Source organism: Anguilla rostrata, chromosome 12 (assembly GCF_018555375.3).
Source record: "Anguilla rostrata isolate EN2019 chromosome 12, ASM1855537v3, whole genome shotgun sequence".
Taxonomy (NCBI): Eukaryota; Metazoa; Chordata; class Actinopteri; order Anguilliformes; family Anguillidae; genus Anguilla; species Anguilla rostrata.
The window spans coordinates 37,064,092-37,077,501 of record NC_057944.1 but is presented as its reverse complement, the minus strand read 5'-3'; the positions used below and the strand labels follow the sequence as shown (position 1 = coordinate 37,077,501).

The 13,410-nt window shown below is 42.7% G+C and overlaps 1 protein-coding gene across 1 annotated transcript; it reads left to right on the top strand.

Annotated features, from left to right (window-relative positions):
* The first annotated feature begins 1,448 nt into the window (after window positions 1-1,448).
* Window positions 1,449-12,523, top strand: dhx40 (DEAH (Asp-Glu-Ala-His) box polypeptide 40). Its single transcript, XM_064301087.1, has 17 exons — window positions 1,449-2,186; window positions 2,393-2,538; window positions 2,774-2,893; window positions 3,106-3,345; window positions 4,135-4,201; window positions 4,692-4,823; window positions 5,130-5,229; window positions 6,133-6,219; window positions 6,507-6,689; window positions 7,146-7,226; window positions 7,615-7,772; window positions 7,893-8,007; window positions 8,158-8,266; window positions 8,421-8,515; window positions 9,784-9,853; window positions 10,096-10,324; window positions 11,562-12,523. The coding sequence occupies exons 1-17, from the start codon at window positions 2,009-2,011 to the stop codon at window positions 11,681-11,683; spliced, it is 2,232 nt and encodes a 743-aa protein (XP_064157157.1). The 5' UTR covers window positions 1,449-2,008; the 3' UTR covers window positions 11,684-12,523.
* The last annotated feature ends 887 nt before the right edge of the window (window positions 12,524-13,410 follow it).

Sequence of the window (13,410 nt, the reverse complement as noted above, 5' to 3'; positions counted from 1 at the left end):
CTCACATTCCAAGAGTATCTTGTTGAGCTATCAGGGATTTTTTCTTTTTTCAATGATAGATTATCGGAGCAATTTGTGTAAGCTCTTTCACTGAAAGAGAAACGAATCTTCAGGGACATCACTTGACTTGAGCAACAGAATCCAAGGAACGAACTGCAGGAACGTTTTCCTGGGTGACGCAAAAGCATAATTAAAGAACTCTGAGGAGAAGTAACACAAAGATCTCCAAACAAGCAGTCAAAATGGCGCAGACAGAGACAGTGGGATCTGAGCACCCTTTGTTGTCTGGCAGCTAGATCTGGCTAGATAGAGGTGAACAGTGGTAATACAAAGGGGAATGTACAGTTCGTAGAAATGCAGTCTGGAACTGGAGATTGAACGTATTGATATAATTCATTCCGAGGGAAGCATTAGTAAAGAGAAATTTATGTTTTTTATTTCACACATATTCTGAAACTGCGCAGCTTGCCACCGAGTAGTATCTGTCTGTGATGTTTTTTCAGGCTTGGCTTTGCTTGTCAAGTGGATGTGTGCATAGTGTACAATAAATCTTCCGCCTTTTTCGTAAGTGTTTAAAAAAAAAAAAACTTGGAGAACTGATTGTGTAAAGAAAGCACCTGAAAAATGAGAACATAAGACAGCCTGTGTATTTCTCCTTGTTCTTTGTTGTCCAGATGTAAACAGGTGAAGCTCTTTGCGATAAACCTTGAAGATAATGCTTGCTTTTGGAAATACTGTACATCACTGGCTTTAAACCAATGGTGGACAACACGCAGCCAAATGTGCTGTTTATGACATTCACAATATATACAGTCTGCTATATATATATATATATATATATATATATATATTAGCATATAAGCATATGAAATTAATAAATATTTCATAAACAGTCTAATGTTATACAATCATGGAGCTTCTTAATAGTTTATTTCCTTGTGTCTTAATCTGAATAATTGTATGAGCTATTTTTTGTAAATATATGGCACCTATATACTAGCATGCTCTCATGGACTTGCCCTACTTAAGAGTTTGGGTCATCTACAGTGCAAAATTATGTTGCCCACCATTGTTTTAAACCCTGTAATTATTTAAAGCCCTGGAGTACAGTACAGCAGTATTTTAAAAAATAATGACATAGAAAATGGAATATGAAAATAATCGATGTAATTATTTTTTAAGTTTGGATTAGAAAATAACAAACTGTCTCTCTGACCAAACCAATGTGTGCCTTCACAGTGCACTGCAACAAGGCTATAACCAGGACATGCTCAATCTCTGATAAATTTGTGTATACATTATGGGTCTGTGAAATGAGATGTGTACTCGTATAAAGATTTCGTCCACTGTTTGTGATATGTTTATTGGAAGTTTCTGTCTTCTTGTTAAACGGTTACAGCGAGATGCAGACTTGGTGTCAACAGTTTACTCCGATTTTTATCATTTATTTGTGGGGAAATGGATACACATTTATAAATTCACACATGTCATGGACGGTAGACAAGGACATTCGAAGGTATTTTTATGTTTTTTTTTTTTTTTGTTGAGCTTTTTGAACCTTTTAACGTTCCGTACAGCAGGTCATTGGACGCACGGGTATTTCCACGTCATCAAACTGAAGACCAATAAAAACTCACACTTTTGTGCGAGGACCAATCAAAGCATGCGTCATCCGCGGTCCTTTTGCAGGATGAACGGAACCGGAAGGTTGTTATAGACAACATGAGGAATTTCTTTTCGTATTTTACACTTATAGCTAGCATACAAATAAAATGTAATTGCTTAGTGTTTTAATCTAGCTATTATATAGTAGCTAATTATATTTTTATCGATCATTGTCATGATGATATCTTGAACTAGCTGGACTGCAATAGTCCTCGTTTAACTTTATCCAGATTTAATGTAGAAAATACCTGCGATTAAACAATTTAGTGTATGTTAATGTAAATCATTAGCTAACTAGTTGTCCAGTTTTATTAACGGTAGATTACATATCCTTAAAGCTAGCATGGATAAACGGAATAAGTCATTGCATACTATGGATTCCTGTGATTCGGAAAACCTGCCGATTTCCCAGCACAAGGAAAAACTTGTTCAAGCAGTCCAAGTCAACTCGTTCTTGGTTGTTACGGGCGAGACTGGCAGTGGGAAAACCACTCAGCTTCCGCAATACTTGTACCGAGCAGGTAAGTGCTGTTCCTTTTGCTTATTTGTGTTGGTCCTGCACTGTTTTTGGTTTGGGTACTCCTAACTCGTTCCCATAAGTAACTACGCATCTTCAGTGACTCCACGCGCTTAACAGTAGTGGGGGGCAGTAGCATAATCTGATTAAGTGACCTAACAATTATCGGAGACAGAAAATATGGGTTCCTTTTTTTCCCCACTTGAAAAGGTTTTGGGAAGAATGGTAAGATTGGTGTGACCCAGCCACGCAGAGTGGCAGCTATTACCGTTGCTCAGAGAGTCTCCCAGGAGGTGGGCTGTTCTCTCGGGAGAGAAGTGGGGTACCAGGTGCGCTTTGATGACTGCTCCACTCAGGTGAGATAATCAAATCAACAAAGCACCGAACTTTGAGCAAAATAATCAGAGGAAAATATAATGTCTGTTGATCTTGTAAGATTTTATATAAATGTTGCTTAATGCCAGTAATTGCGTAACGGGCTGCTTCATTAACGTGCACAAACAATTACTGCGGACGGTGGAAACGTAGTTTTAGGTAAACCGCGCCAATACGGGTAAGTTTAAAGCTTGGGTCGTTTTTCTGAATTAACAGGACACAGTCGTGAAGTACATGACAGATGGCTGCCTGCTGAGGGAGATTCTGGCCGACCCCAGTCTTACGCAGTACAGCGTGGTGATCCTGGATGAAGCTCATGAAAGAAGCTTAAACACAGTGAGTAGCTTGGCTACCTCACTACCCTCAATAATGGAAGCATAAAATGTCTTCCGTTCATCAGTCAGTATTATTTTTTGTTTATTGCTTTGGTTACCAGTTAGTCTGGCGCAGCCTGCAAACACTGTGAACTCCAGTCTTTGCTCTTTTGCTGTTTTCTCATATGGTCGGTTTTCTGGTCGATGTGTCGACGTGGTCGGTGTGTGTCGCAGGACATCCTGCTGGGCCTCCTGAAGAGGAAGGTGCTGCAGGCCCGGGGGGGGTCTTCCTCCGGCCGCTCCGCCCCGCTGAAGGTGGTGGTGATGTCGGCCACGCTCGAGACGGACAAGCTGTCCGCCTTCCTCGGGGACTGCCCCGTCTTCGCCATCCCCGGACGGACGTTCCCCGTGGCTGAGCGATTCTGCGGCTTGATCGGCCCCAAAGACACCGACAGCACGGTCTACGTGCAGGAGGTGGGGTGCGCCGTCTCTCCCCTCAAACTGCTGATGTGAAGAAGGATATTTTTATTATCCGTGTGCCATTTGTAGGCTTATCCAGGCACATGAACACTGTATGTGCATGGATAAATGGTCATTGGGTTGATTTTGTCCAGGTGGGTGCTACACATTTGTGGTGGGTGAGGTGAGTTCCCAGTCATCAATGTAAAGCACTTTGAGCATTCAGGAAAAAGTGCTACATAAATGCAATGATTCATTCATTCATTCATTTATTGGTCCCATTGGGTTTTCATGGGTGTAGTGTGAGCTGGGGTAGGATGCACTGGATTAGGCTCATCTATCCATTGAAATATCTTCAATATTAAAGAATAAAATAATTTATCTTCTGTTCTAATCCAGGCTGGATACCTTTCTGTGTGGAGTTTGCATGTTAGCGGTCTGAATAACTAAATTCCCCATAGGTATGAGTGTGTGAGTGAATGGTGTGTGTTCCTTGTGATTAATTGGACACCTGTCCAGAGTATATTCCTGCCTCTCACACAATGCGTGCTGGGATAGGCTCCAGCACCTCCCCCCCCCCCCCACAACCCTGACTAGGAATAAGCGGGTTATATAATGGATGGAAGGATAAATGGATGGGTTGATGGATCATTTGTTATTGAAACATTTCTTACATTTTTTTAACATTGTGTTTCGGTTCCTGACTTGGTCTGGACCTGTATTCTATAGGAGAGTGTTTCAAATATAGTCATTCAGTTTGCATACTCATCACTGGCATGTCTGATATTGTTACCTGTCCGTCAGGTTGTGAAGGTGGCTCTGGATCTGCACACAAGTGAGCGGGCCGGAGACATACTGGTGTTTCTTACAGGTACGCAAAGCCTCATGTCCCTAACTGCACTGGAGCTGTGGCCACTGCGGTTTCAAAAGATATTGAATTGTTTAAGACACTAATGTGAAATATGGTGGATCCCTAGGGTTATAAATCTAGGAGGGAGATCCCTAAGGAGATTACATATGGTGCCAAGGAGTTTGACAAGAACAGTTTTATCTTCACATTTATGTCTGTCCTTGGGGAGGGATGTCACAGTTTCCATCTTTGACACAGTGCTAATGGGAGGGGTGCAAATTCTCGGGGGTCCAAAGTCTGGATTTTAAGCTTGAAATGGTGTCTGTGTTATACTGTTAAAGTGTAGGTTTCACATTTTTAATTATGCATTAAATGGATATTCTTTTTGTGATATCGTTCAACTTTATTATGAAGGTGTTACGAAAAGATACTACATGATTATTTGTCAGCGACAGAATGGACATCATTTTGGGGTTATGGGTTTTTATTTTTTTATTTTGTGATGTGGCAGGACAGTCCGAGATCGAGAAGGCCTGTGACATGCTGTATGAGAAGGCCGAGGCCATCGACTACCGCTACGACGTTCAGGACCAGTCTGTTGAAGGCCTGCTGATCCTGCCCCTTTATGGCTCCATGCCAACAGGTATGGCCTCTGGATGGAGAAAAGAAAGATGTTTGTCAAAGCAGTGCTGTGTACTTTTATCTGTAGTTTTCACACTGGGTGAATACACGTAGCTCATTGTACAGTAAGTTCATGTCAGCCAAAGATTCGGCCCGTAAAAAATTTCCCATTATTTCCCATCCACCATTCCTGAGCAAAATCTGCTGACTAACCTGTCAAAAAAACCTCAGGTGACAAGGGCAGCACCTGTACAGCTGCCAGCATCCTTCGGACCCTGTCAAACTTGTGAATGATTTCATCGTCGATCACTCGTTTTTCTCTGAACAGACCAGCAAAGGCAGATCTTTCAGCCGCCTCCGAAGGGCGTGAGGAAGTGCGTCGTCGCCACCAACATCGCCGCGACGTCCCTGACGATTAACGGCATCAAGTGAGTCCGGACGGCCGCAGGTCTCCTCTCATTTACATACTGACACAACAATGTGTGCAGAGCTGAATTACTGTAGCTGTGTAACTAGTTGAATCACGTAATTGCCAGAGCTTAATTACACAGGCTTTAATATGCATGGGGAAAACATGCCTGAGTTGAGTAGTGTTTGTAAGCCTGATATTGAGCTTCATTGATCTGAAAAATATTATGAGTCTGTTGTCCGTGAATGAGTGGATACCTACCTGTATAGAATGTTGAAAATATGAAGTGAAACTGTAAATGATCTAATTTATACTGTAAACTAATAACTATAAATATTATTTTATAACTGAAATGAAGAGAATCTGGCTAATGGAGTGCAGATAAAGGATTAGGAGCGATCTTTATATTTACATGCTCAGATGTTGATAGTAGAAGCTGCAAAAAAGTCTGGATAAACATCACATATCAAAAAGTTTAAAGAACGTTGTCAGTGGCACTTTCTGAGGAGCTGCTGTGACCTTTGTGTTTGTTGCAGATATTAAACGTGCTCTGTTCTCAGTTTAATATTCTCTTTCTACGGGTGTGCTTGACTCTCCCGGGTAATGAAAAATGTTGAGATGCAGAATAAATGGCCAGAGCACACTTGATATGCGGATATGCATATTTAGAAAAGTACATTTATTCTGAATAACTATCCCCAGCAACTGCCCAGAATACATCTATGTGCTTGTTTAATATGTATCAAGTTGAGTGCCGGCAATTTCTTCCGAATCTCAACAACCTTGAGATTTAATCTTGTATCTGCATATTGTGATATTTATTTGTAATGGTTCTGCAGCTCGCGGAAAAGGAAAGCCGTACTGCTATTGGACATTAATCACAGGGAACTTGTAATTCCGTGCTGATTGTGCCCTGTTCCAGGTATATTGTGGACAGCGGGTTTGTGAAGCAGCTGAATCATAATTCCAGGGTCGGCCTGGACATTCTAGAAGTTGTGCCCATTTCAAAGTAAGACCCGGATTTATTTATTTGTATTTTAGCATAACTAAATAAAATTAATATGTACTGTTTAACATCATGGTCAATGTACAGTTAAAAATGTTCATTACATTTATTTGATGCATTGTACCCAAAATTAGTAAAGAAAAAAAGCTGCTTTACATTAGTGGTACTGAACTAGATGACATGATATAATTCAGACTATGCTTTTTATGGTGAAATCTGGAGTTTGGGTAAATCCATGGGGTTGGGGCTGAGAGGCTGACGGTGGTGAGGATGATGTCATCCCCCCCCAGGAGCGAGGCACAGCAGAGGGCGGGCAGAGCCGGAAGGACCTCGGCCGGGAAGTGCTTCCGGATCTACAGCAAGGAATTCTGGGAGAAGTGCATGCCGGAGTACACGGTCCCCGAGATCCAGAGGACCAGTCTCACCGCTGTCATCCTCACGCTGAAGTGCCTGGGAGTTCATGATGTCATCAGGTAGGGCCAGATGCGTGAAACTGGAGGCCGCTATTTTTGCTGAGCATGTGCTTGAACGGATTGCATTTTTGTGTCATTGGCTCTCCTTTGTCTGGAAACATTCTATATACCTGCCACCATAAAGGAAGAGTAATATCATTCTCGGTATAAAGAATGGAGCCTGCGTTGGTATTCCTGGCATTTGCGAAGAGAGAAGAGGGTAATTTTACGGAGCACTTAGGGGTGATGACATTAATTTCATATCGTAACTGCTGCAGAGAAGGTAATCATAATTGAGTTCAAAAGATCAATGGTCTGCACACGCATGCTAATTAAGACAAGCCTAGCTGCTTTATTAAAAATAAAGCTTCAACAAGTGGTTTCATATCAGACAGTAGGAGCAAGCGGCTTTGTGTTTTCACTCTCAGTTGATTGAGATCTGAGAGGGTCACGCTGGCTGCTTTTTTTGCCCACAAGGTTCCCTTATCTTGACCGGCCTGAAGAGCGGTTCATCCTGGAGGCCTTGAAACAGCTGTACCAGTGTGATGCCATAGACAGGTGAGTGACACGCCCATTCCTGCTGCCTGGCTACCATCTCCATAGACACAGATCGCCTCTACTGACCTGTGTCATACTTGGTCTTCATGTGCTACATTCATACTCATGTCTGTCCTGGGTCCTCTGCCATTCAGGTAATGGTGAAAACACATGGGCTTCTCATAAAGAGAGTGACTGTGCTGAGTTAGACATTTGATTTTCAGAGCAGGAAAGCAGCCAGGTTTTCCCCCTCTCTGACACTGGCACAGAGCAATATCTAATATTGAATATTATTATTAATCTGTTTCTGCTGGTCTAGTAAACTGATTATTTGGTGCTTGGCCTAAAGCAGATGTGGGCTCATCGTTCTTATCTGGCTCTGTGAACCCCCCCGCCCCCTTTTGTGAAGGCGAGGTCATGTGACCAGGCTGGGCCGGCTGATGGTGGAGTTCCCCCTGCCACCCGGGCTGACTCGAGCCCTGCTGAAGGCTGCCTCTCTGGGCTGTGAAGACCTGCTCCTCCCGGTGGCGGCCATGCTGTCCGTGGAGAACATCTTCATCCGACCAGGTGACAGTCCGCTACCCGCTAGTCCTGGTCCCCTGGCTGAAAAACGGCTACGCGCTCATCATAATACTCAGACACAGAAATGCTGCTTTGCAACTGTTTGTGTTGTGCTGCCCCCTTCAGGCCAGCAGGAGAAGCAGCAGGACGCCCAGAGGGAGCACGTGAAGCTGATCGCAGAGTCGGGCAGCTGCAATGACTTCACCGTGCTGCTGAGCGTGTTCGAGAAGTGCAGAGCCAGGTTCTGACTCATCTCTTCTCCTTTCCAAGGCAGCCTGTTCAGCTGCAGTAAAAAAAAAAAAAAGACTGTGTAGCGTGAAACCGGGGAAGTTCTCTGTGATGTATGTCTGATCTGTGAGTTTTTTTTTTAATTTATTATTTTTTTACCCAGTGACTCACCGTCTGCATGGTGCAGGGATCACTGGATCCACTGGAGGGCGCTGAAGTCAGCCTTCAGCATAGAGACACAGCTGCGAGATATTCTTCTCAGACTGAAACAGGTGACCCCCCCAGCAGCACCAGTAACACAATCGAACAGACGGCCTGGAGTCTGTGTGGCACACGCTGACTAATGCGGACAGCGCAGGTATTAATTGGGCGTAACTGGAGTAAAGCAGTCTGCTACACAGGGTGTGTTTCTGTTCATCCTTACAGCAGAGAGACTTTCCTGTGGAGAAATTCGATGGTAGCCGGAGTGAGATCTTCAGGAGGTGCCTTTGCACGGGATACTTCGCTAATGTGGCCAGAAGGTACGCGAGGAGCGCTATGAATGTGTAGACGGAACCAAACAGAGCCATCGGCAGTGTAACAATGTAGAGTTAACACCCAGACCTCTTCTCTACCCAGAGTTCTTTACATTTACCACCTCTAATGGTGCCATTATGTCCTATTAACTTGTGAAAGCGTACGATCTTAGTTTTTCAAGTGGTCTAAATTACTTCTGGCTATCCTCAAAATCAAAAAAGTAAAAGATTTATAATGGTGTAATTTTCGACAAAGCTGACCGCACTTTTGAAGTCAGGGAGCTGTAGTGGAATAGGGTAATGAGTCGTGATTATAGTATTCTAAATTTCCTGGCTGATTACTGCCTTTTATATAACGAAGCAGTGTCCTCCACAGACAAAATTTGGAAAGCAGCAATGTCTGTCTATCACGGTGAATATTGCACAGACTACACAAAAACTACATTTTCAGGTTGACACCAAGGTGTCGAATATCATTCTTTAAAGGTCAAATAAAATGTGACTTTTAAATGGAGGATTCTAGCAGGAGAGCCTTCTGTTATAGTATCACCGGGAGAAAACTCGGAGGTAACCGCTCCTGTTGAGTGGCACCTCATTAGCCTGAAATTGCCATTCGGCTCTTTCATTTACCTCGCTCAGGCTATCTCGGTATCAGGGAAGGCCAGAGGTGCAGGACGATTGAGTCATATGAAGAACCGAGCCCACGTCGGTAGTGTTATCGGCTGCAATGTACTTCCTTTAATCTTGCTGTGCTCTTCAGACCATTCCATAAATAGTAGTGTTGGACTAGTCTTTACCTCTTCACTGCTGAATTCAGTCATTTGAGTAGGAGTCACTTCGAAACTTGGTCTATGGATTATGTCCAAAGTTTCAGTTTAATTTGTTTGTACAAACTGGTGTTGACATCTCAAGTGTTGACACCTGTCTTTTCTTCAGCCCTCAGTGACCTGCTATTGGCCATCGATTCTGCCCGTTTTACTTAGTTGTGCTGTTTTTACGCATGCTGGTGTGATGCAATCATCCCACTTTCTGTCAAACAGAATTTTAAGAAACTCAGTGCATTGTTCATTGCCAGTCTCGGCATGCGATCTGAAATTCAGCAGAGGTACCAAGCCTAATGGCACAGTGCACTACACTCTAATCAATGGAGTAAATCACATTGTTGGCATAGACACAACACGTGTTGATTAAATAAATCACAATACTTCCATTAACTGGTCATCAGTTGTAAGGCCTCTGTCAGACAGTGCATTGTTTTGTTTTTTTTCCCCCAGGGCAGTGGGAAGAACATTTTGTACAATGGATGGGCATGGATCCGTGGTTCACATTCACCCAGCATCAGCAGTAAGGAAAAAGTGAATGCTATAACATACAGTAACGGTCAACAGGCCCTTTCACAACCTCTCAATTTGTGAGAGGTCTACTAGACGTTCATGTGTCTGAATCTCTGATATCTTCTAAGGTTGTTTTCCTAAATCCTCTATCTCCTGAATTAATTTGTCTGAATCTGTAGCTGTATTTTTTGAGGAGTTTTACTGAATCTCTTTTTCTAAGTTGATTTACCTGAACCCCCTGCATTATATCAGCTGTTTGAACAGGAGGCCCAGCTTGACTGGATCATCTTCCACGACGTGCTGGTGACCTCACGGGTGTACGTGAGGACGGTGTGCCCCGTCCGGTACGAGTGGGTGAAGGACCTGCTGCCCAAACTGCACGAGGTGGACGCGTACGAGCTGAGCAGTGTTGCCAGGGAGGAGGTGACCGATGAGGAAGTGGCCAAGTGGGAGGCTAAGGAAGCTGCCAAAAGACAATCAGGTGAGAGGTCAGTGAGAGGTGAGAGGTCAGTAGCAGGTGAGAGGTCAATAGCAGGTGAGAGGTCAAGGGCAGGTGAGAGGTCAATAGCAGGTGAGAGGTCAAGAGCAGGTGAGAGGTCAGTAGCAGGCTCTTCGTAAGGAGCCACTGCCAAAGGGCATCAGTGATTATGTCCTTCAAAAATTATACAGTTAATCCCGTTTAATTATATGGGCCATTCATTGTGCTTTGTGCATCCAACCGGGAGACTCGACAGGAGGAAGTTGGGTTCTGTATTGGTGATATTTATGCTTAAGTTTAATTCATCTCCCCATGAGAAATTAAAAATGTGAATACTACCAGTTGTCTAACAATAGTTTAATACAGTATGTTAAACCAGCTTCAAGGCTATTCGGTGCTCTTGTGGGTCCAAAATTCATTGCTTCAGCTCTCTTTCTCATCAGATTCTAGGAGAGGAATGCTGTATCCATACTCACAAGCTGAGAGATGGCAATACCACAAGGACCAGTGCCTCTCGCATTGAGTTCTACATTTAAAAAATGACCAGCTCTAGCCTTTCCATGATTGGGAATGTTGTCAAGACTAATTATTGACAGCAGTTGGCGAATGTTGTAGTTCTTTCTTTTGAACTCTGTTTGCTTCAGTCATTCATAGGAATTTTCCATTACAAATCAGAATAGTTGGATTTTATCTCCTCAAAAACTTTTTCAAGTTTTTTATTTTTTCAAACTTAACTTTGAACACGACTTGTTTCTTGTGATACATTTAGAGATGTGATCCACAGACTACCAAAGCCTTTGAAATAAATAATGCAAGGAATCAATCTGAAAGCAAAGCCCTGAGCAGAAACCTACCCTCAGCAGCTTTCAGCTTTGATTCCATAGGCTGAATTTTTTCAGTGAGTTATAAATTAAATTGCCATCGCTCACCAGAGAGAGGGCGAGTAGCATCATGACTAAAAATAGTTCAGCAAAACTGTTCTCCTCTGTGACCCTGGCTCCTAGTATGAACACATAGGCTATATTGTAAAAATAAGTGTGCTAATATTAGATTCTTTATGTAGATGCCTGGCAATGTTGTGTGTGCAGACTGTATATTTGTATATTTTATTTTAATATCACAGCTTGGTGTGGTGCCTGGTTTCTCATTGGCAGGGATACTGCATGCGCAAGGGGCAGTGTGTACATTCTCAGCCGGGCTTTGAGATCCGATTCACTTTCGATGGCTTTGGTCTCTGCAGAGGAGTCTGCGGAGGACGCGCTGAAGAAACTGGAGAGGAGGAACGACGAGGCGTCGGTGTCGGAGGCCCGAGCGCGGTACCTGCAGAGGAAGCGGGAGAGGGGGCACCAGAAAGCGCCCTGACCCTTGGGGGAGCAGTGGGGGGGGGCGACTCTGAGGCTGCTGCTCTCCAGAAACTTTTTTTTTTTTTTTTTTAAAGCGGAGGGGGGCCCTGGAATGTGGTGCCCTGCATTCCAGGCTCAGCCCCGACACCGCGGCGTGCGCTAAGTGGAGGGGAAATTGCATACTTCACTGGGGAATGCAGGACCACTTCCTGTCAGGAAATAAATCTCCCCCTCGCAGTCCGCCGCGCTGGAAGTGCCCCCTGTGAGCCTGTTACAGAGCAAGGTGCATGAGCATCAGATCGCAGAACACGTGATGGCGTGCTCCAGACCTGAGTCAAATACGTGTTTCTTTTGGATTCAAGTACTTTTCTGTGCTCTGTTGATCTTGCCTGGTGTAATTGAGCCTGCCAATGTGACCAGAAGGTGGGGTTTGTACTTTTTGAGAGTATTTCATTGGTTCCAATACACCAGACAAGATCAGTAAGGCATAGAAAAGAATTTGAATCCAAGATGTCCAGATGAAAGCTGAACTGTACTAATGCTCACTTTTTATACTGGAAATATGAAACTTTGAATAAAATATTTTTATAACATGCATAAATGTTAAATGCAGGTCCACATTTTCATGTTGTCAGTTCATGTTCAGATGTCATTTTAATAAATAGAATGGCAAAGCAAGTATGAGTGAACATGCCATTTAATTTATAACTGGATCAACAGTAGACATTATAATTTGATATTAATGTAAGAAGATAACAGCATCATGAATATAGATACAAGAATGAATGTGTCAGGTATCTATAGTATGGGATCAGTTGAGTTTGGCATTTGCTGAATTTTAAATAAACAGGTCCATGAATTAGTGCCCTTCTGTTATTTTTACTTTGATAATTGTTGTTATAGATGTAAAAAGTGTGTGTATATGTGTATGCATACATACAGTGAGCTCCATAATGTTTGGTACAAAGACATAGATTTATTTATTTTTTGTACTCTTCAATTTTTTATTTGTGGTCAAACAATTCACAATTCACAGGGGGATAAATATCTGATTCTCAGATTTTATTAAAGGGTATATTTTCACACTTTGGTTTCACCATGTAGAAATTACAGCATATTTAATACATAGCCGGGCAGGGCACCATAATGTTTGAGACAAATGGCTTCATTTGTGTTTCTGTTTAGTCAGGTGTGTTTATTGCTTCCTTAGTGCAGGTATAATAGATTTTGGCATATAGTCTTGATAATAGGTTTTGATTGCCTTTTGTTGTCTGTTATTGACGTTTGTCAACATTAGGACAAGAATTGTGAAAATGAAAGTCAATAAAGCCATTATGATGGCTGAGAAATAATTTTTTTTTTTTTTAAACAGTCAGAGACATAGGCCAAACCTTAAGCTTACCAAAATCAGCGGTTTGGATCATCATTAAGAGAAAAGGGCACTAGTGAGCTCCATAATCGTAAAAGGACCTGGTAGGCCAAGGAAGACATCTACAGTTGATGACCAAAGAATTCTTACCTTAATGAAGAATACCCCAACAGATCAGAAACAATTCAAGAGGCAGGTGTCAGTGACTATTATCCAGTAAAATAAGATGATTTTTGTTGAGTCTTTACAGGTTCAAATGACATATTTAGTCTATTGTGGCAAAGTTAATTCCATTAACTGTTAACTGCATGCGATCACATGCAGGCTGTCTTTCATCTAGGCACCTTTAAATTTAGAATTCTGTTCATGTTTCATGA